Source organism: Aulonocara stuartgranti, assembly GCF_965226115.1.
Source record: "Aulonocara stuartgranti genome assembly, chromosome: 1".
Classification (NCBI taxonomy): domain Eukaryota; kingdom Metazoa; phylum Chordata; class Actinopteri; order Cichliformes; family Cichlidae; genus Aulonocara; species Aulonocara stuartgranti.
Window position 1 is genome coordinate 12910045 of NC_138939.1, and position 20932 is coordinate 12930976.

Consider the following 20932-nt stretch of genomic DNA (forward strand, 5'->3'; position numbering starts at 1 on the left):
AGCTTCTAACTTGCGCAGAGCTTGTGTCTTCAAGATGCCACGGTCAGAGGAGACAAACACAAGCTCCAGCTTTGCGTGTAGCAGTCATAGTCATATGGGAGCCAGCCATATTCAGAGCAGATGAGGCAATGTGAGGAGGGGAACAGAGCTAGGTCAAAGGTTAACCATCTCCATTAGAGTATGATCCAGCATCTGCTTTATGCTCAGGCCCTCTTCTTTAGCACGTGTGAGTTTATCTGTTAATATAGCATTGCATCAGTTAAAATCCAAAAAAAAGAAAGAAAAACAGTTGCAAGAGACAGAATATAGTCAGACAAAGGTTTACCTCAGGTACAGTGACAAACATATGCTGGATATCGTTACATACCCCAGTATTTTTTATTTTTTTCCAGTAAGAGGTCAGCACTTATTAGCGGAGTCGATATCCTCAAGTTATTTAGATTTTCTGATATAACTAATCAGATTTGAACTTTTATTTAAAGTATACTAGAAATAGTAAAAACTCACACTATTGACAGGGCTGTGGTCAAGAATGGATGTGGTGAGTTTATGCAAGGGGGGGGGAAAAAAGCTTTCCTTTTTTGTAATATATGATTTGGCAGTGGAATTGACCAAAGTATAAAACCCTAGCACTTTTGAGGAAAAAACTGAAAACTCTTCTAAGCACTAATAATTGTCTCCTTTTACTATTGGACCAGTATCACTTTACTTTTATTGTATATGCACACTCCACGTCCTTTTTTCTTCCCCATTCACTTAGACAAATTACTGACAGATCATACAGGGGGTACTGTGAAATCTGTTATTCACATCTTCCTTACCGCCAACACTTCCTTGTTGCTACAGGTGAATCATATGATCAATCTCCTCCTGTGCTACGATTAACAAACAGTTCGCCGCTAAATAAAACTGCACACCTTTTCTTTGAAGTTCTCTTTATCCAGCTACACTGTTTTGGCTTAAGCTGCTATGTCCTGAGGATATATAATGAAACTAAATGTTGCTTGCCTTGCTTTAAGCATCACAAGGCAAGCAACATCTTGCCTTGTGATGCTTAAAGCGCCCCAAAATAAACATTGGGAAAAATTCAGCTGGAATGTTTCTTTCCTGAAGTCACAACCCAATTATTTGGCACTTTTAGCATCGCAAGGTGAGCACCATGTAGTTTTATTATATTCTTGGAGAAGGCAGACATCTCTACAGATAACTATGAGGTTTGTGGGAACAGTTCCCAACAAAGCACTTCGCTCTCAGACTGCAGGCTTACTTGTTGTTCCTAGAATTTCTAAAAGTAGAATGGGAGACAGAGCCTTCAGATATCTGGCTCCTCTCCTATCAAATGAGCTCCCAGTTGAAGTTTGGGAAAAAAAACTCTTTACTTTTAAGATTACATTTGAAAAACAAAATTATTTTGAATAAAGCTTTAGTTATTTATACTGCTACAAGTTAAGGCTGCTGGAGGACGTCCAATGACGCACTCAGGATTTCTTCACTTCCCTCTTCACCCCTGATGCATTTACATGCCACTATTGTATACCATTATTTTTCCATCTAGTCTCTCTTGGTGCGTTTAGTCATCTTTCTCCTCACACCCCAACCAATCACAGTATGCTGCCATCCTCCCCAAGATCTCCCTGTTAAAAGACAGTTCCTTTTCCCTATTGTCACAGAGTGCTTCCTCAAAGGGAATTGTTTGATTGTTGGGGTTTCCCTCTAATCTTCAGGGCCTTTACATTATAATATTTAGTGCTTTAGGTGACTGCTGCTGTAAACTAGTGCTACATAATTGAATTTATTAAATTATTGCAATTCATAATTAAAATGTGAATGCTTCGCTGAAATGCTACAAGTAAAAACTACACACCTGTCCAACCATCCATCTCACCCAAGTACAAAAAGGAAAATCTGGGTATAATCCAAGTAATTTTAAAAGTGATGATATTTGTTCAGTCCATTGCAATATTCCAAGGCCTCCTTTTCATGGATAGAAGCACATATTGCAGACCAGATTTCAATTATGTAGCCCTGACAATAACTGAGAAAATATATCAACTGAATTTCGTCCCTCTCCTGAACCTGTGTAACCTTCCACTTGAAGCAGTTATTGGAACATGCATGTGAAAATCTCTCACTTGTATTCCCACTTTTTTGAAAGCGTAACTTGTTTTGTTTTTAAGACATAACTGCTGCTGTGTATAGTTATTTAAATAAACAGTACAACAACATTCCTGGTGACTGGAATTTCAGAAACATTAAAGCATACAAGATTCCCTTCCAGTTTATGCCTCGTTTAGAGCTACTCTCAGTTCATTGGTGAGAAGACGATTTTTCTCAAGCTGCTTGTATAGGTGGTCTTGACAGTCAGAAAGCAGGTAGGAGAAAAAGGAAAGACAAAGAAAGGAGGTTAGTATAAAGAGTGACGCTTTGAAGGTAATCACAAAATAAGTTTGTTGATTTCCTGACCTAATGAACACAGAAGGCTCAAGAAATATGTTTTTGTTTTTTTAAAGACAGTCATAAGCCTGCCATCTTGGCTAACCACAGAAAACACACACACTACTGGTTTTACAAACACTGTTTCCTTTTCACTGCTTATTAATTACTTAGACTAGAATGATAAGACTGCAACCACCTTGGGATTAGTTAGGGGACAAAACAACACACACTCACAAATAGAAAAATAATGATGATGCACATGTTTGTACTGGATCTTTTTGCATCTAGCTGCAGCAGCCACTTTCAATCACCAGAGAACTGCAGAGGTCACCTGATGGGAGTTAACCTGGTCCAACTCTGACTGCAGACAGTTTGTGCAGCCTGTACCAATGAACACATCTTATCTGCGCAACAATGTCACCTCATTGAAGCAGTGGACTTGACTCAACCGGTTGGCACCTAGTTGAACTCTGTGTATATTCCTATATAAAGGGAACATTGCAGAGCATGTAATTCTACAGTTAAATTGCCATTCTGTAGCAACTATGTCACCATTTGTGGGGAACTTTCTATTTCTACTTTAAATCTATGAGGTTCGATCTGCATGCAATTAGTTCATGTGAACTACTGTGACTATGACATAAGACATTTGGGCCACCCCAAACAGCCTTACAATTTTGTGGTCAATCCCATTCGAGTTTCAATAGATTTAATTTAGCAAGTGAAACTAAACAAATCTTATCCTACTCAATTGTTTATAATTTACAGTCGCATTTCTCTGCAATAGCCCCTGTGACTGTATTAGCATTCTTTAAATTAAAGAATTAAAAATAAATAAATAAATAAATAAAATAAAATAAAAAATCTATAGTAGTAGTTTTAGTGACCATGTCTGCCAATACTGGCTTGGAGTCTAGTTGATTTGCTATTTAGACCTACAATATGAGGAGTGTTTATTTTTTGGTTTTATTTTTTTGGCTACGTTCACATCTGCAAACACTCAATGAGTATTGAAAATGTTAACTTGCTATTTCTAAAGTACATCAACTGCATTTAACTACAGCTGAATCTGAAGGTGTGAGGAAGCCTTAAAACAATAAAATATAACTAAAGATATAAAATCCCCAATCAGCTGATTAAAAAATTGAATACAATTCACTGCCACTACAAGTAACTCAGGAGTTTATTCAAAAGCTACTAAACAGTATAAATTAAAACACAAAGAAGGTAAAACAATAACAAAAAAGGACAAATGGAAATGAAGAAGCATTGCGAGAGAAAAAGAAAAGGATGACATAGATGGAAAAATGTTTATTTTATATAAAGCAATGTGGCTCAAAGGTCTGAAAGACAGATGGACAAATGTACTCCAGCAGCCAAGGCCCAATGTGCAGTACTGCCAGGGCAGTAAAGAAATAAATAGACAAAGGAGACAGAAAGTAGGGCTGTGCTGCACAGGAGAGAAAGGATGATGCTCAAGCAGCTTCTGGAGTGAAGAGTGTGAGAATTTAGCTGTGAACAAAAACAAAAGAACAAAAATGTTGGAGGGAGAAATAAAAGAATGAAAACATATGACATGAGAGAGAAAAATGGATGCAGAACTAAGAGAACTGAGACAGGGAACAAGCTCTACTAAGTAAGCACTCATGTTAAAAGGTCTGCAAAAAAAATTGTATTAAAATATATTTTTTTTAAAAAGAAATCAAACATGATTAGGTCACTCATAAATTAGTGTTAGACAAGCACGGAAGGATTTAAAGTTGTAGTTTAGCAGAGTTAAGTCACGGCACTCAAACATGCCACAAGAGGGCGCTACTGCATGTTGTTGCTGTGGTTAAGGAGATAAAGCTCTAAGACAGCACGGAAACAAGCGTGTTGTGAATTACATGGAAGTCATGTCGTTGAGGGCGTGGTCCAGCTCCTCGCTGATGGCCTTGTACTTCAGTTTCTGGGCATACAGCTCATCTATAGAGTTGTAATTATTATAGAGTGGCAGTGAGGGGGCAGTGAACAGAAAAATAACAGCGTCAAGAAATGAAAGCCAAAAGAAAATGCAAACTGAGGAACTGAAATAAAAAGGCAGGACAGAAATAGGAAGGAACATGAACAGCTGCTGACACCGTGTCAAATTCCTGAGGAGTCACCGAGAAACTGCCTCACATGTTCCGTGACCCTGTGAACACTTCTCGGGGCTAGCTGGCCTTGAACGCTCAATACACCACCATGCCAAACTGTTCTGCAGTGAGAAATGTTGATGCTAACATGAATCATATCATGGCAGGTTCTGCTTATTAGTTTTGTTTTTCTTCTGGCAGACAACTGACAGTGTAGATATTTGTCCTGGGGATTATTTAACAACCTGCTGACCAGATAAATACCTCAAACAGCCCCACATGAGAGATTTGCCTTTTATTAGTTTCCCTTTCAGAAACCAGGACTCTACTTTAGACGAAGACTTGTCACTGGGTTGCTTTTTGCATCAATAAATTTTGTAATAAGAGTAACAGATGTTTGCTTATATGGAAAATGAACATGAAACGCTGCACCAAAGACTAAAAACCAAGTGTAAAACATTCATACCCTCAAGGTCATCAATGGTCTTCTCCAGCTTGGCAACTGATCTCTCAGCGAACTCGGCACGGGTCTCAGCCTATGTGGAGGACAGCAATAAAACATTGGTAATGTAAACCTCCTAATGGAAATTAATAACCACAGCCCCAGAGGAAAGGAAGCCCTTAAGTATGAGTAAAAAATATATACACACACACAGCATATTTATTCAATTAAGTAATGCAATCGATTCAATCTTCAGTTTCAAGAGAAGCTTCTATTTAAAATTTAATTTAGGATACATAAACGTATGACTCACTGATAACTCTAACTCACCTCCTTTAGCCTGTCTGTCAGGACCTTGATCTCCTCCTCGTACTTGTCCTCCTTCTGTGAGTACTGTGGTTACATACACAGGGCAGAGTCACTCAAATATACAAAACATGAAAATGCAACAAAAATAAGTTTCAAACAAACTTTATAGGTTTATACTATGAATATTTGTCAATAATCTTACCTTTTCTGCCTGGGCCTCCAGAGACTTCAGGTTGTTCTGCACAGTTTTCAGCTCCTCCTCAAGCTCAGAGCATTTGCTGCAGAGTTATGGTGTGATTAAACACGTAGAGAAAAACCACAGAAAGCAAGAGAGGTGTGAGGAAAATGTGATCATTACCTCTCAGACAGCTCAGCACGCTCTTCTGTACGTTCCAAGTCACCCTCAATGATCACCAGCTTACGGGCAACCTGAAGTCACAACTCCTTAAGTTTAGTCCCACACTAGCTTAACACATTAGTGCATCCTATACTGGTCAGACATGTCAAGCATTGCATCAAAGTAAATAACTGAACAATTGTCAAAGTTCAGGGTGCACTGAACAGCTGAGAAACTCGCCTCCTCATATTTGCGGTCAGCCTCCTCAGCGATGTGTTTGGCCTCCTTCAGCTGGATCTCCTGCAGCTCCATCTTCTCCTCGTCCTTCATTGCCCTGTTCTCAATGACCTTCATGCCTCTGAGGGAAGGGAAGTGGTATAAGGTGAGTCTTAGTAATGTTTACACTATGCGTCATAGAGGAACAGGAAATTCCACTCTTAAAGAAACATTTAGTGCAAAGCATATGGATCATACCAATACCTTGTATTAGTGAAGTAGAGATAAAATTAGAGAGAGAGAGACCACTACATGACTATATGGACAAAGTGTCTAAATACTTAACACACATCCTCATCTGTCATGTTCTGCCAAGCACATGGCAACTGTCTGAGAGGATAAGGATGAATTGAATACCAAATGAAGCACAACACAAAATCATGGGCATGAACCGGAATAACGTTCTATTAAATTTCCACAGGTGTGGATTAGCCACTGATCAGGAGCTATGCATTTTCGATCATAAAGAAACAGTAACCATCTCAATATTATAATATTACACAAAGCAACAATTAAATTAAATGCAATTATTTAAATACCTGCACATTTGTGAAGAGTGATACAATACAACTTCAAGCCACCGGTGGCAGCAGTGAGCCCAATCTTAAGTGACACTCAAAGAGCATGTGTCATGTGCAAATGTTTGGTTTTATAATATAATAAAGTTTAGCAAAATCCAGTATTAAAGCGCTTCATACTTAAATTTCCATTTATGTTTAATGCTTTTAACTCACCTGTTCTCAGCTGCATTTGAATAAAGCACCAAATCCACACTGTTTAACTTTTAAGCTTAAATTTCAAAACTTACATTTTAACTACTGATTTTATTTACCTTTCCTTCCTCTTTTTTCCAGTTTAAATCATGCTTTCTGTTTTTTAATGTCTCTGTAAAGCACTTTGAATCACCTTGCTGTTGAATTGTGCTATATAAATAAACTTGCCTTGCCTTTTAAAAGTTAGCAACAACAAGAGACTCAACGCAGGATTTTCTTTTCCGAGCTTGTCTTAACCCTTCTTTGTCACCCTTTTTCCAATACAGTACTCTGCAAATGAGTATGAATAATATAAGAGGGGTGGGAGAGCGGTGCCCGTTTAGTGCCAGTTTTCCAGATGCAAAATACCCACCTCTCGCTCTCATCAGCAGCCTTCTCAGCCTCCTCCAGCTTGGTCAGAGCTGTGGCCAGACGCTCCTGAGCACGGTCCAACTCCTCCTCAACCAGCTGGATACGTCTGTTCAGGGAAGCTACATCACCCTCAGCCTAGGAGAGCACAACACCAGTCATCTACAGGCACAACAAGTTTATTCATTTAACTGAAATTCGTGTGTTATGTTTGGCTCTGCAGGCTTTCAGCTGCTGTGAGATCTTAGGCAGATAAAATAACTCATGCTCTCCCTGGAGAGATTGGCCTGGGTCAGCTTGTCCAATAGAGGGATGCAGGTTGTTTATGTACATTTTCCAACACCAGTTAAAGAGTGTGCGTCATTTCTCTTTTTCTAACACATTTTATTCTAACCTTTTTTTTTTGGTTAGAATACAACAGGATTTCTTAAAGGAGACAAACTTATCCACCCTCTCTGGCGTTTTCCCAGCCAAACCTGTAATTTCGTGGCTCGCTGTGATTTAGTCTTAAACAAATTAGCTAAACGGCTACGTTTTGTTATGTCGCAAGGTGGATAAATGGAGGTCCCTGTGCCTAAACTAGCCAGTCACACAAGGGAGGGCTTTATCTCACTGGACCTGCGGTGTTGCGGGGCTGCTGTGCCGTTAGCTTACTTGAAAAGGACCGTTTTGTTTATTCGGGATCTACCGGGTGGAGTCCTTTCGCATCCACCCATCCCTTACTCACATCCATCGGTGGGCTAATTTCAAACTCGCCAACCTGCTACCTGTTTTCGACCATATACCGAGGCGGTCTGGGCCTACTTAGCAACCATGCTTTTTGACCAGATTTACTCCTAATGCTCTGGGCTCCCCGGGGACTAATTGCCTTATAGAGTCATTAGCCGCTTACTGCTTCCCTCGCACTCCTCTCCTGGTTCAGGTCCCGCTGTAGTAACGCCGCCCGGTCCTCCGCCGCATCGGCCTGCTCCTGCAATGACTTGATTTTCTTTTTCACCGCTTCCAGGGAGCTCCCACCGGCCATTTTTTTGCTCTGTTTGTCTCAGCTAAGCTAGTTTTCTCTCCGTTTTTTGCGTGCTTCCCCACACGCAGACACAAGCACACTTGGAGATGCGGCGCGTTTGATCCCTGCCCCCACCGCCTTTAATCAACCGCTGATGAGGATTGGGACGTGCCACCAACCCCGGAAGTAACTCATTTTACTCGAAAATAGTTGAATAAATTTAGTGAACTGAATTTGTGGATCATAATTATTAGTAATGGTCTTTTAAAATATTTATCAAGCCATTTTAATGCTTTTTGGCTACGACAAAACTACATTATGAACCAGTTAGTTTAAGTGCGTCCCCTACTGCTAATTTGAGCTAAGCCTTTCAAAATCACAGTTCCAAACATCAACTTAATCTAAAGACAGCAAGAGAGTGCCTTAAATCACTTATACACACATAATACACACATTATAAGTTTAATTATTCGGACAGTGTTATTAATGTTCTCGATATTCATAATTGTGCTAATTAGACCTGCAGAACTTTGTCTTCCTGCACTAAACTGGCTTAAAGAGCACAGAAGACACCCATGCTCTATTGTAGTCTATAATATTCAAATATATTGCTATGTTTATACTCTGTCAACATGAGTCTATCTCACGGATGTTAAAAATTTTGTTGCTGCTGCTGACGTCGTCTCTGCTCCTGACGTCATCAATTAGGCTTTATTGGCGTAAGAATGAACGCTGCCAATAAACTGGTAATTTCATCTGGGTTGAGTATAACCGCGGAGTACGTTCTGTGGCCAACAGGGCCACAAATCTGTCAAAATGCACTTCATAATATGCTTGTAAAATACACGACTGAAATCAGACACTGGCCCTCAGATTCGTCCAAATGGTGGTGGAACGCAACGGTAAGCCAGTGAGCTGTGACTTTACCTTATACAGCACAAGAGCTAAATTTAACTATCCATATATTCTTATGAAGCCCACAACTCTCTTATAATTGATTAATGCATAACTTAAGCATTAGGGTGTCTGTTTCATGGCTGGTGATCTTAGTTTCCAGACGGGACTCAAAAGGAGTGTATCAAGGTCATATCATTAGGCAGTGGGTGCGCCAAATGGGTTCCTTCGGCCCAAACTCACATCTGTGGCTTTCTTCTCTGCGAGCTCCAATTTCTCCTGGGCCTCCTTCAGGGCTTCAGAGTATTTGTCCAACTCATCCTCAGTTGCCTTCAGCTTCTTCTGCAGTGCTACCAGGTCATCCTCAAGCTGGTACGCAGAGAAACGAGAAGATTTTTATTTACGTGAGGATGATTTTCTCAGATTAATTCTCAACACAAACAACGCGGAATCAAAACACGCTTTTATTAATTAAAAAAGGGACACACACATATATATTTGTTACTAAACGAATGAATTTCTATTAAAAGACTATTATTTCTATTAATTCTATTAATTACTATTATTTAAGGATTTCTTAAATGATAATGGATTGGATTTATATAGCGCTTTTCAAGGCACCCAAAGCGCTTTACAATAACACTATTCATTCACTCTCCCATTCATACACTGGTGGAGGCAAGCTACAGTTGTAAAGTGGGAGGTAAAGTGTCTTGTCAGTAAGGTAAAGTGTCTTGCCCAAGGACACAACGACCAGGACAGAGAGCCCAGGGATCGAACCGGCGACCTTCCGGTTACAGATGCGATTCCCAACCCCCTGAGCCAAGGTCGCCCTTGAAATTGATATTTATCTCATTGCTTAACAGCATAACTAATGAATAAAGGATCCAACTAGAAATGTGCAGTTTCCAATCGTGCCAACCTCATGCAGTCAACATATGGAGTAAAGAAACGCTAAAAGAAAAGCTATTTTTAAGGTTATTATTTAAAAGTGATTTTTTTTAAATCAAATAATAATCCTCAGTGAGAGATCATCGGAAAGAATCATGCAGCGCCTTGCGCAACGTGCCAATGGCACTGCTGCGTAAAAGCATCAGAGCGAGTTTCACACTGGATGCCGACCTGTTTGCTTCTGTCCTCAGATGCTTTCTTATCTGACTCGGCCTGCTCAGCTCTGTCCAAGGCATTCTCCTTGTCGAGCTTGAGCATCTGCATCTTCTTCTTGATGGCATCCATGGCTGGTTAGTGTCGGCGGTCTCTGCGTAAACCAAACAAAAGAAACTGAATGAAGGGATCGGAGCGTCTGGACCACTCTGAACGCCAAGCTGGAGTGCGAGCTCGGTTAGTCTGTAGTGAGTCAAATATGTATTTTGGCTGGGCAGTTACTGGATACCGAATACAGTTTCGGAATGAACTACAGCTGCTTGCCAACGTGGAGACCCTTCTTTTTTTCCTAAATCTCTTCACTGATTCGCTCTTCCGAGACATTTGACCACTTCTATGACTATACATGGGGTACAGACGTCAGGAAGGCACTACCCTCTCACAGCAAGACGTCCACTCCTGTTTCTAACACCTTCCAAGTGGAAGTAAAGTGTCAGGACTCAAAGAGTAGTTCTCTGAGGGGGGTTATTTGGAATAAATGCGTTGGTAATGACGACTCAGTTAGCACCCAGAAGGATAAGCCACAAACTACAATACATGTGAGAAAATGTACATTTAAGACATCAACTGACGTTTATCCTATAATTATTTTAAAACCTACTTTTTACACAACAGAGCCAAACTGCATCCACCAAACTGGGCCAAAACCACATTTTTAATACCTTTCCAAAGCACTTTGTGGTTGTTTTTGCCTTAAAATTTGCTATATAAATCAATTTTACTTACTTGCTTACTTAATCAAACATTTTGTTCTGTATCCAGAAATAAACACTTAAAGAATTATGGTACCAGTTCTTGCATCAAAGCTATTCCCACAAAACAAATATATCTGATTGGTTAAGCCCCTGCGAAAGTTTTTCTCCCCTGGAGGGCTGTCATATTAGCCAGTATGGCTTGTTTGCTGCTCAGGGATCATTTCAGCAGCTCCCTTACAACATAGTTCAACATCCAAGCAGCAACCAGATAGGCTTTGCTTTCGGTAGAGTTCTATCATCAAGCCTGTCCAACTCTTCTCTGAGCTAATACATGCAAGATAATTCCAGCTCAGATTTGCCACAGTGGGTACAGTGGTGTGCACATACAGAAGCTCTGGAATTTCAACATCACCCCCTCCCTGCGCCTTAGTGAGAGTTCACACAGCCACTGGCACTGCTGCAGCTGTCACACACAACATACAGTCAGGACGGTTGAGGAATGATATTTTAACCTACTGTTGACTACAGTGATTGATTATTTGCATGTAAGAAGAACTGGACCCGAAAAAGAAAGTTGTGTAATACTGTATGAACATCATTGACCTCGTCTTACATCGTAACAAATAACAAAGCATTCTAAGAATATTTTGTCATCTCCTACTCGCCTTGTCCCTTATGCTATTTGTTGAGTGCATATTTTGGAATCTTGGTGCTTGGACAGCACCTGCTGGACTCTGTCCATGACCCCATACTCTTTACAGTCTGACTTTCAGAAGAGAGGCATCAAACACTTTTTAAACAAGCAAAGCACAAGCTCACCAAATGATTCACTGATACTGTATTTGATAAACCACAATTTTATTATGTGAATGATTGTTAGTTCACATGCTTAAAGAAGAGATTACAAGATCATTAAATAATTATGGTAAAATCTTGATGTTTTTAATTCTCTCCCTTTATCTCTGTGATGTACCTTTGCATTTTATTTTGTTGGTGATCTGGCCTGAAATCCTTCCTGTGGAGCTTTATTAAGGCAGTCAGCTGTCACTGTGTTGTCATTCTGCCATGTGTTTGTGGACAGTTCAGCAGCCAGGCAGGCATACCAGTCATACACAGAGATCAGAGAGGCTCAGGGTGCAATCCATGTCACCCTAGCACCCTGGATAGATAGAGAGACGAACATCGTCACATTGTACCTGTCCAACAAATAATGATTTCTTCAGGTTAGGTTAAGGGAATTTGAATCATGAGACAGAAATGTATTAATTTGATAATTAAGAATGATGTATTTTTTATTTCTTCTGATTTTAGCAAATATAGCTATTTTCCTCCATGGCCTTGATACACAGACAACATTTTCAGCCATTTTGCTATCAGCCAAAGTGATCATTTTCTTAATCACTTGGGTCCTTTTGACCTTTTGTTTTTACCACCAGACCTAAAATTAGCAGCACCATGGCTCAGTGTTTAGCACTACTCCCTCACAGCAAGAGGTTCCTGGGTTTGAACCTTCTGTGTGGGGGTTTGTACATTCTGTCATGTATGCATGGGTATGCACTAAAAGATGCATGCTCAGTTAATGGTTCCTGTCTGGGTCCAGGACACACATAGATAATTAATCCGAAAAGTTTCAGTTCAAAAAAGACTTTTAAAAAATGTCACTAGTTAAATTATATATTAAATGAGTGCTGTCAAACCTGTTAAAGCTTTAAGGCAGACAGGTGTGATAACTGAATCAAACCTCAGTGTTTCCAGAAGTCCCTACATGCAAAGAAGTGCATGGCCTTGTTACCATTATGTCGCAGTCCTGTGAAGAGCCGCATGTGAACTTTAAATGCTGCATGTCTGTGAAGGTTCTCAGTCATCCAGGTCATCGTAGTCAAAGGAGCTTGCAAAGAAAAGCGTCTGGACTTCTTTAAGTTGCTTGAAGACGTTTCACCTCTCATCCGAGAAGCTTCTTCAGTTCTAAGGTCAAATGGTGGAGAGTCTGGCTGATTGGGACCCACACCCAGTTTCACACCTTGGCTCAGGCGATTAGAGGATCATCAGGGGGTCCTTTTGTCCCTCTGTGGGGGGTCACTCCCACTAGTTTTATATCTGGGACTCTCCACCATTTGACCTTAGAACTGAAGAAGCTTCTCGGATGAGAGGTGAAACGTCTTCAAGCAACTTAAAGAAGTCCAGACGCTTTTCTTTGCAAGCTCCTTTGACTTTAAATGCTGCAATTTCATTTCATTAAGTGGTGATTGCTTAAGACCTGTTTGCTGTTGCGAGGCGCTCATAAATCTAAACGCACTATGATTGAAAGATCAGCCGGGCTTATGCGCCATCTTGTAATTGACTTCTTTTATTTATGTACTTTTGTAACGCCAAAGGTATTCAGCAGTGTTTTTACAGTTTGGTGTCAGACCACAAATATAAACTTCGTCACAGATCTGTTGAGACAGCTGTGTAAGGAGCTCCCTGACAAACAAAAATAATAAAATATGGGAGTCTGGTGATGATATCACTGTGAATGTCTAGACTGGAATTTCTCACTTCCTCCTCAATAATTAAAAGATACCCACACATACTGCTGGCGTTTCACTTAAACCTGGTGAGACAAACTTAATGAAGCTCATCAAAAGGGTTTAGACAGATTCACATGTGAGGCCGTGCAAATGAAGGAGTGTGTATGAGTGTGCAGCGTTCTCATCACGGTAATCCATTTTAGTGCATCGGTGGAATAACACCACAAAAACCAGCTGATCTGACCCTAATCTTTTTATTGAAAAGAAAAGGTGAACGTGAGGTAGTGAATGTAGAGAGATGGGATGAAAGAGCAGATGAGAAGAAGGAGATCAAGATGCCGTTTGTCCCCAAGGCACCGCTAACTAACGACGGGTAATCTTACATTGAGCACAACTGAAGCGTCAAGACTTGCTATATAGCATGCTGTAGTCATCAGTAACTGTAGCTGACTTCAATTATAATTAGATTTAGGACATAAAAATAATGGATGAGCTGTCTTCTATCACCTGCTTGTCCACATTAAATGCAATGCCCTCGTCCTTTCAGCCAGGGTTTTTGCTGTCTTGTCCACAGCCAACAGGGCCTCTTGTTACAAGTCAGACCCACTGTTAACAGAAATGTTTTAGCAGCTACACAGTTTCAGATTTGTGCCAGATAGAAAAACACGAGGTATTTGCTTTAAAAGCTGATTTAGTGAGAAAATATCAGGGAAAAAAGGACTCCAGGCTTTAAAACAGTGCCAGGAGCAGCTGTGTCACTGCAATTGACTTTGCCTCCTCAAATTTTAGTGCTGGACAAATTTAGCATAGGCTTCATTTTATAGTCCAGACTCAATATAGAGTCAGGTTTAGTGCTGACTCAGAAATACCAACTTGTCCTGACACAGACACTTAAAGAGACCTTGTTTGTTCGCCAGAAGTTACCCCTCTTGTTATTCACTTAGAGTGGTTTCACATTCTGCAGCTCCAACATCACACATGGATGCAACAGACATGATGAATCTGATGTTCTACATTATCAGCAGACTGTTAAATTCTGCTTTCTGTAAATATGAGATCCCAATATAAAAGTCTTACAGTATGCTGGTAATAAACTTCTGGTAGAGTCCTTATATAGCATGATACTGAACCTCAGTGCATTTTAACTACACACTAAAACGAGTTCTTGACACACAGGATTAAACACTGCGTGGTCAAAGTTGAACGTGATATGTTTAAATTAGAAATTATTATTATAATTATTATTAATGGTCAAGAAGTACACGTACGATCTTATTCTCACCTAATTTGGTTAAAGATATTTTAATTTATGACGCCTTTGATTCAATGTGTGTTCCAGATAAATATTATTATTATTGGCAGAGGGTTTTGCCAGAATAGAAGTGCAATCTTGGCAGCCAGTAATGATCTACGTGTGATCAGAGTTCTCAGATATATTCAGAGATAAACCATCAACAAGCTATATGACAAATTGGAGTAACTTCAGTACTTCAGTTTCTTTTCACAATAATCTTGTACTTTACAATTGAAACTAGAGCAAACTTTAGCCCACAAAAAATATTTTTTTGTTTCATAATGCAAATGTTTCTATTGTTACTGAACCTTCCTTTAAACAGTCAGAGAATAGAGATCCAGTGCATTTTACAAAATGTTTTAGTTTCTTTCAATTTTGTCCTCACTAAAAGCCCAAATGGACAGTTTCTGAGGACAGACTTTGGTGTCAGTTGTCTCCAGGAAGCTGCACTTTCAGCATACCAGCGAAAAAGATGTTTCGAATGTGAGGTTTTAGCAGTTGAGGTTAATTCTAAGTATTAAAAGTTTCTTTTTATTTACAAGAATATTGGAAATTATATGCAATTTTAGAAGTCAGAAGCCCTGCATGGTGTAACAATCACTCATGCACTCTGGATATAGCTGCACGCTCCCATGAATTGTGGAGTTTTATTATATCTATCACTCTATATATACACATCTCTCTATATATATAGTCTATATAAAGTCTGCATTTCAGTTACATATTGGCTCTTTGGTTTTGCAACTATACAGAAACTTGCAGATCTGACTGCGTGCACATTACAAGTAAAACAACCACACACATTTTTATTACATTGAAATGCTTTATTTTCAGTGAATACAAAAAATAGTTTTTATCGAGGCCAGATAAATATCTTTTATATTGTATGTTATCATTTACTTTTATTGTAGCGAATTCCTAATTTTATTTCTGTCAAGGGAAGGGGGCGAAAACCAAAACAAAACATACAGAACACTTCAAATTGTCCACAGCATTGAAAATGAATCACAACATCTTAATGGTGACAGATATATCGAAATGTTCTTATCACATGTTTCGTTCATAGTTTTAAAAGCACAAGGAAAGAAAGCCCACCCATAAGATTTCAGTGACTTCATAACACACAATAAAGCAGTCGACAGGCTCACGTGTCCAGTCTGTCGTCATTTAGAAGCACTGTGGTACATGCCCATGGAATGTGTTCATCCGTGTAATATACATATTCAGTATCTACGGCATACTGATAATACATTTTAAAGGACGACACTTTTTTTTTTTTTTGACTGGCAGACAGTTCCTCCATCATCCCTAAAAGGCCTTGCATGTGGCAGAGAGGAAAATAAAGGGGGTGCAGTTGCTTTCAGCACTTAGAGGAACAGTACGCTAGCGAGTGGGAAATCCAATGTTAACAATCCACAGACATGAACCTACATTTAAAAGAAAAAGAACCAAAAAAAAAATAGCGTGTCCACTACCTTCTATTGACCACTGAGGTGAAACTGTCACATAAGCAGACCAAACAGTGTATGGGCTACGGACTAAGGCACTAATAAAAACACTACAGACTTGACTGATAAAGCAGTGAACCCACCCCTCGCTTCTCACGCTCACACAAAAGAAAAAAAAAAAAAACACAATGGCAGAAAATGTCTCTGAATTCAGTTCCAATGCTTCAAAACAAACAAACTTAAAGGTGATGGTCTCACGTGGAGGTCTGAAACTATCTGCATCCGAAGCACAAAGCCATGCATTTTCACAGCAGGACCTATTCTCACAATCCACTGTAATATTGAAACAGAGTCCATATAGTAAGACATGTGAACAAAACACATTACAAACAAAAGGTTGTTCTATTGCAGCGAATAGCAAGTTCAGTAACGGAGCACCCAGAACAGGAGAAGGATTAGTGTTGCAGGCTCTTCACTTTCAGGCCATTCATGTTAAAGATTTATTCGTGTATTTATTTATTTATTCATTCATCTTTTAGATTCTGAATTTTGTTGTTTCCCGAATTTAGAAATGTGGAGATAAATAACATCAGTCCCTGGCAGTGATGAATTTTGCTGGAAAAAAATGAAAGAAAAAAAAAAAATACTAACATATAAGGACCAAAGTAAATCTGTTGGGACTAATCATCAGGAAAAAGTGCATGCATAGAAGTGGCACTCTGCATGGCATTCGGCTAATTCAACTGATCCCTGGCATCTTTCCAGTTATTCCAAACATGCATTACGTAGTAGTCGGCCTGCAGGGTTACGCAAACTTTTCCATTCTGCACGAAAAGTATAGGCAGAGCTCTGGATTATTACTTTAAGTTTACATGGCAGAAGGGAAGCTAATACTGCCCCCTAAAGCACCATCCATCTTATTGCATCATGATCATATTCTGTTTATACTGTATATAGGTCCCATTACCTGAAATGACAAATAATTGGGGAAAAAAAAAAAAAAAAAGACTTTTGAAGGTCTTTGAAGATATTTGATATCTTGCCAAGAAGCCACCCAGGACTCTGCTAGTGGTAGTAAATAAATGAGACCGTTTGCGACCCTGAAAGAGACCCCTCTCTGCTAAAAATACTCAGGAGTAATAAATATCCATTTTATGGTAACATGCCCTGCGTAGGAAAGCATTTACATGGTAACATAATGTAAAACATTCTATTTGAGTCTTAGAGGCTGCACATGAGGTCCTAAAGTCAAGGGTTGTGACAAACGTAGAATTTCCTGCAAGTTGCATTAAAGAAGTTTTGCACGTGGAGCAAACAAAGAGTATAAAAATGAGAAGAAAGGAAACAAAGACGCTTATATACTGTAACTCTCTACACGAAGAGAGGATTGCCAAAAAAACAAAAAAAAACAAACCCCAAAACACTTTCATTGTTGAAATGGCCCAAGAAACATCCATATGCAAAATCTGGCCTTCCTTCATATTAGGTTTTATGGCCACTGAATTAAAGTCAAGTCATGCCACAGTGATTTACACGATTCAGACAGACATTAAGGTGCCAGATTGGGGTATACAGGCAAACATTCATACAATATCAGAGTACCAAGCAGAAATGTTTTTGCTTTCAGGGTGTCGTTGCAGTTAAATGGCTATGTGACGTGAACAGCAATACAATCAGTTCTTCACTTTAAAGTTTATGCACAAGAGCTGCAAATTGTTAAACATTACAAAAATGGCGCTTAAGAACAAACGTGAGAGCACATGTGCTGTTTGAACTAAGCATGTCACATTCTGGTTTAGATCACATCAGTTTGAAGTAGTTATACGTTAGGACATGAAGGAGTTCTTCAGGCGATCACCACAATCTTTTTGTTGTTTTCACAAAGTAGTCAGTATCACGCAGTAGTTTTTAATACGTGCTAGAAGATGACCTTACATGTTGTCAGTGGTGTTCAATGCAGACCTGGGTTTGTTAATCAGTCACAACTTATCTGGATTCACTGGAGGACGGCGTACCGGTCCAGGTGTGCCATTAGCAGGATACAAATATGCACACAAAAACAGATGTGCTCTTCACACTGGTGCAAGCATACGTAGCAGCAAAGGTGAGGCTGAATAACTAGTTGCTGTCCTCTCGCAGTTCGCTGGGCAGGAACTTGTACTGCTGCTGCCTTATTTGGGCCAGTTTCTTTCTGGCTTCTTCCAGCTCTCTCTCCTTTCTCAGCATCTCTTCCTGGGCGGCAATGATCTACACAGACAGTGAGGAAACTTTTATGTCAGAGCATATATCATTTTAACCTTTTTTAATACACACACGACCCAAAACCTGCAAAATATGTAATTGTCGCAATGTAATCGCAATTTTTAGAACATTTACTACCTCAGTGTCTTTATGCCTTATGTTTCTGTGTGTTTATTGGTTGTATGGTCTAACTTAAGCTGTGTGTGAATGCACTTGTGTACAAAAACAGGGGATTTGAATTCCATGTATTGACTGAAGAAGACAAAAATCTTTTCTGAGAACACTGACAACCATCAGGAGATGTGAAATAATTAACAAGTAGAGGGCATTTCAATAGCTTGTCAGCATTTTTCAGCAGCATTAAATCAATAATTGCCCAGCAGTGCTGAAGAATGAGAAACTGAAATTATTTGTAAAGCTGGTGACTAGAGATGTGTGAACCAGTGGATATGAAGGACAAATTTCACTAACAATAAAACTGCTAAACACACCAGAATGAACAGATTAATTTTTTTAATGCAACAGAAACTGGTTTCAAAATTAAATGCTGCTTAAAAGCATTACCTGCGCAATTCCACCCACAAACTTCGTCTTCACCACCACGTTGTCTTCATCGGATTTTTCAAATGCTGCCTTCTGAGCTGCCCGCACCAAATTGTCAGATGCTTTCTTCACTGCATTTCCAGCGATCTAAAGGGCAAATACATCATTTACAGAACAGAACAACAACATAAAAACAAAAATATACAAGTACTAGCAGCTCAAGATGAGAAAACTACGGTGTTTGACTAAAAGCAATCAGTTCCTTTTAACTGGTGCAAAGACGAGCATAAACATTTTCTAATTAAATGCACACCTGTAAAGTAAAAAGCTATTGAAGATGATCGCTAATCCTCTTCATATCAACGCTTTTAAATTAACCTGCTGTGTTTACCTGCAGTCTCCTCATGGCCTCAGAGTCTTGGTCAGCCTTCACCTTACAGGCCACCAGCAGCTGAGCAGTAGAGGCTGCCACCTGTTTGGCTGAAGAGATGAGTTTCTCCTCACTGGCGTGACCCTGCACCGAGGCATTAGCTGCCTCACACAGGTTGCTAGTTGCTGCTGCTACCATACGTGCCTGTTCATGAAAAAATAAGTTAATTTATTTAAAGTTAATTTCTGGCAGATGTGATTGTAACCTGTGTAAAACAACACTTTTCACTCCAGCACTTACAGCAGAGATCAGCCCCTGGGACCACTGTCCATCATCCACAGCATTTGCAGGGACAGAGCCCACTTTCCCCTGAGCCACCAGCTCTCTCTGGGCAGCTGAGGCTGATTTAACCAAAGCACTGGTGGCTGCAGCAATGGATTTAGCTGCCTCTAGGATCTGCTCCTCAAAGTTCAGGGTCTCGTCTGCTTGCTGAGGGAGAAGAGAACCATTCAAATGATTAAGTCTTTCGCCAGGGTGAAATTTAAAGAAATATCAAAGTTGATTAATCCTCTACTCAAACTGAAGTACTTATCACTGGAAACAGATGAACTTTGGATTTATTACTCTGTTGAATAACATTTTGCATGCACATTTTTAGACAGGACTTGATTGATCATCAGTGACCAAGGCTGGGACACTTGGTAAGAGAAACAAAATGATGATTCATCCAGATACAGAGCTTCTTCTCAAACTGCAAGAGCTGATAAGGAGCTACATACAACAACATCAAGCAAGACTCTATAGAAAGCATCCTATTATACTCATCTGCTTTTTTCTTTTCTTTTTCTTTTAAACACATACGCACACACACTTTTCACACAAACACATTCACACTACATGTCTGTAGACAGAGCGGGACACTGTAGGAATATGTTTGATATATAGTTGGGACTGAATAACAACCTAATATATCAAACATATCAGACAGAGCCCTGCAGAGAAGGCCTCCGGTGGTGGGGGCAGGCAGGGAAGGAATAGGGAGGGCGGGGGGTTAACTGGGAGCTAGAAGACACAGACTGGGACAGGCTTAAGCTAGAACTACAATGAACTAACACAGGTGGCTGGATCGGTGGCAGGGTGGGTGATGGAGGAGTGGGATGAACAGGAGGGAGGGCACAGTAAACATGATGGTGTTTGAATCGATCTGAATGAAGACAATATTATGTATAGTATCATGAATTTTAGTGAGTTTGTCAATATAACAAGTGTCAGCTACAGAGATCACATTAATACTTCCATGAACATGAATATGCAATTATATATATATATACATATACATATATATATATATCTATATGCACATATGCGCACAGTACTGTGTAAGACTCTTGAGCCATCCTTCATTTCTTCATAACTTGCACGAAAATAGAAAATGGGTGGAAACGGGTTATTGAATTATGTAATTTAGTTTGGACAGTTCTAATGAGGTTATGACCGCCTTTATTCTTCAGCACAGCCTGAACTCTCTTAGGTAAGCTTTTCTGTAATTTCTTTAAATTCTCTTCAAGAAAAGTTCTTCAGTCTCTTCTTTGGATGTTGGCTGCCTTTTGTTTTCTGTCCAGATGAGACAACACTGTTCCAAAAATGTTGAGGTCCGGGCTCTGGGGAGGCCAGTCCATGACGCAGTTTCCCATTGTGTGGTTTCTGTCCAAGTATGGTTTCACTGCATTGGCAT

The 20932-nt window shown here is 39.7% G+C and overlaps 2 protein-coding genes across 9 annotated transcripts in view; both read right to left on the reverse strand.

Annotated features, from left to right (window-relative positions):
* Positions 1-115: 115 nt before the first annotated feature.
* LOC309703183 (tropomyosin alpha-1 chain-like) lies at positions 116-10269 on the reverse strand. 7 transcript variants are annotated; one of them, XM_082527892.1, is made up of 10 exons: positions 10055-10269; positions 9176-9301; positions 7040-7173; positions 5879-5996; positions 5660-5730; positions 5504-5579; positions 5323-5385; positions 5017-5086; positions 4323-4401; positions 3733-3948 (listed from the first exon to the last, which is right to left on the reverse strand). In XM_082527892.1, exons 1-10 carry the CDS (start codon positions 10166-10168, stop codon positions 3945-3947), a joined length of 855 nt encoding a protein of 284 aa, XP_082384018.1. In that variant the 5' UTR covers positions 10169-10269; the 3' UTR covers positions 3733-3944. The 7 variants fall into 7 exon arrangements, with proteins under 7 accessions (XP_082384017.1, XP_082384021.1, XP_082384020.1 ...); XM_082527891.1 differs by lacking the exons at positions 3733-3948; positions 4323-4401 and adding an exon at positions 116-236 and having other exon boundaries at positions 10055-10267; XM_082527894.1 differs by lacking the exons at positions 3733-3948; positions 4323-4401 and adding an exon at positions 254-551.
* Positions 10270-15398: 5129 nt separating this feature from the next.
* LOC309702357 (talin-2) overlaps positions 15399-20932 on the reverse strand; it is a 100100-nt gene continuing 94566 nt past the window's right edge. For both annotated transcript variants that reach the window (XM_082527051.1, XM_082527052.1), the window contains exons 55-58: positions 19498-19686; positions 19219-19401; positions 18849-18974; positions 15399-18290 (exon numbers count right to left, since the gene is read on the reverse strand). In XM_082527051.1, coding sequence (XP_082383177.1) covers positions 18162-18290; positions 18849-18974; positions 19219-19401; positions 19498-19686 — 627 coding nt within the window. In that variant the 3' untranslated portion in view covers positions 15399-18161. The remainder of the gene's footprint in view (positions 18291-18848; positions 18975-19218; positions 19402-19497; positions 19687-20932) is intronic.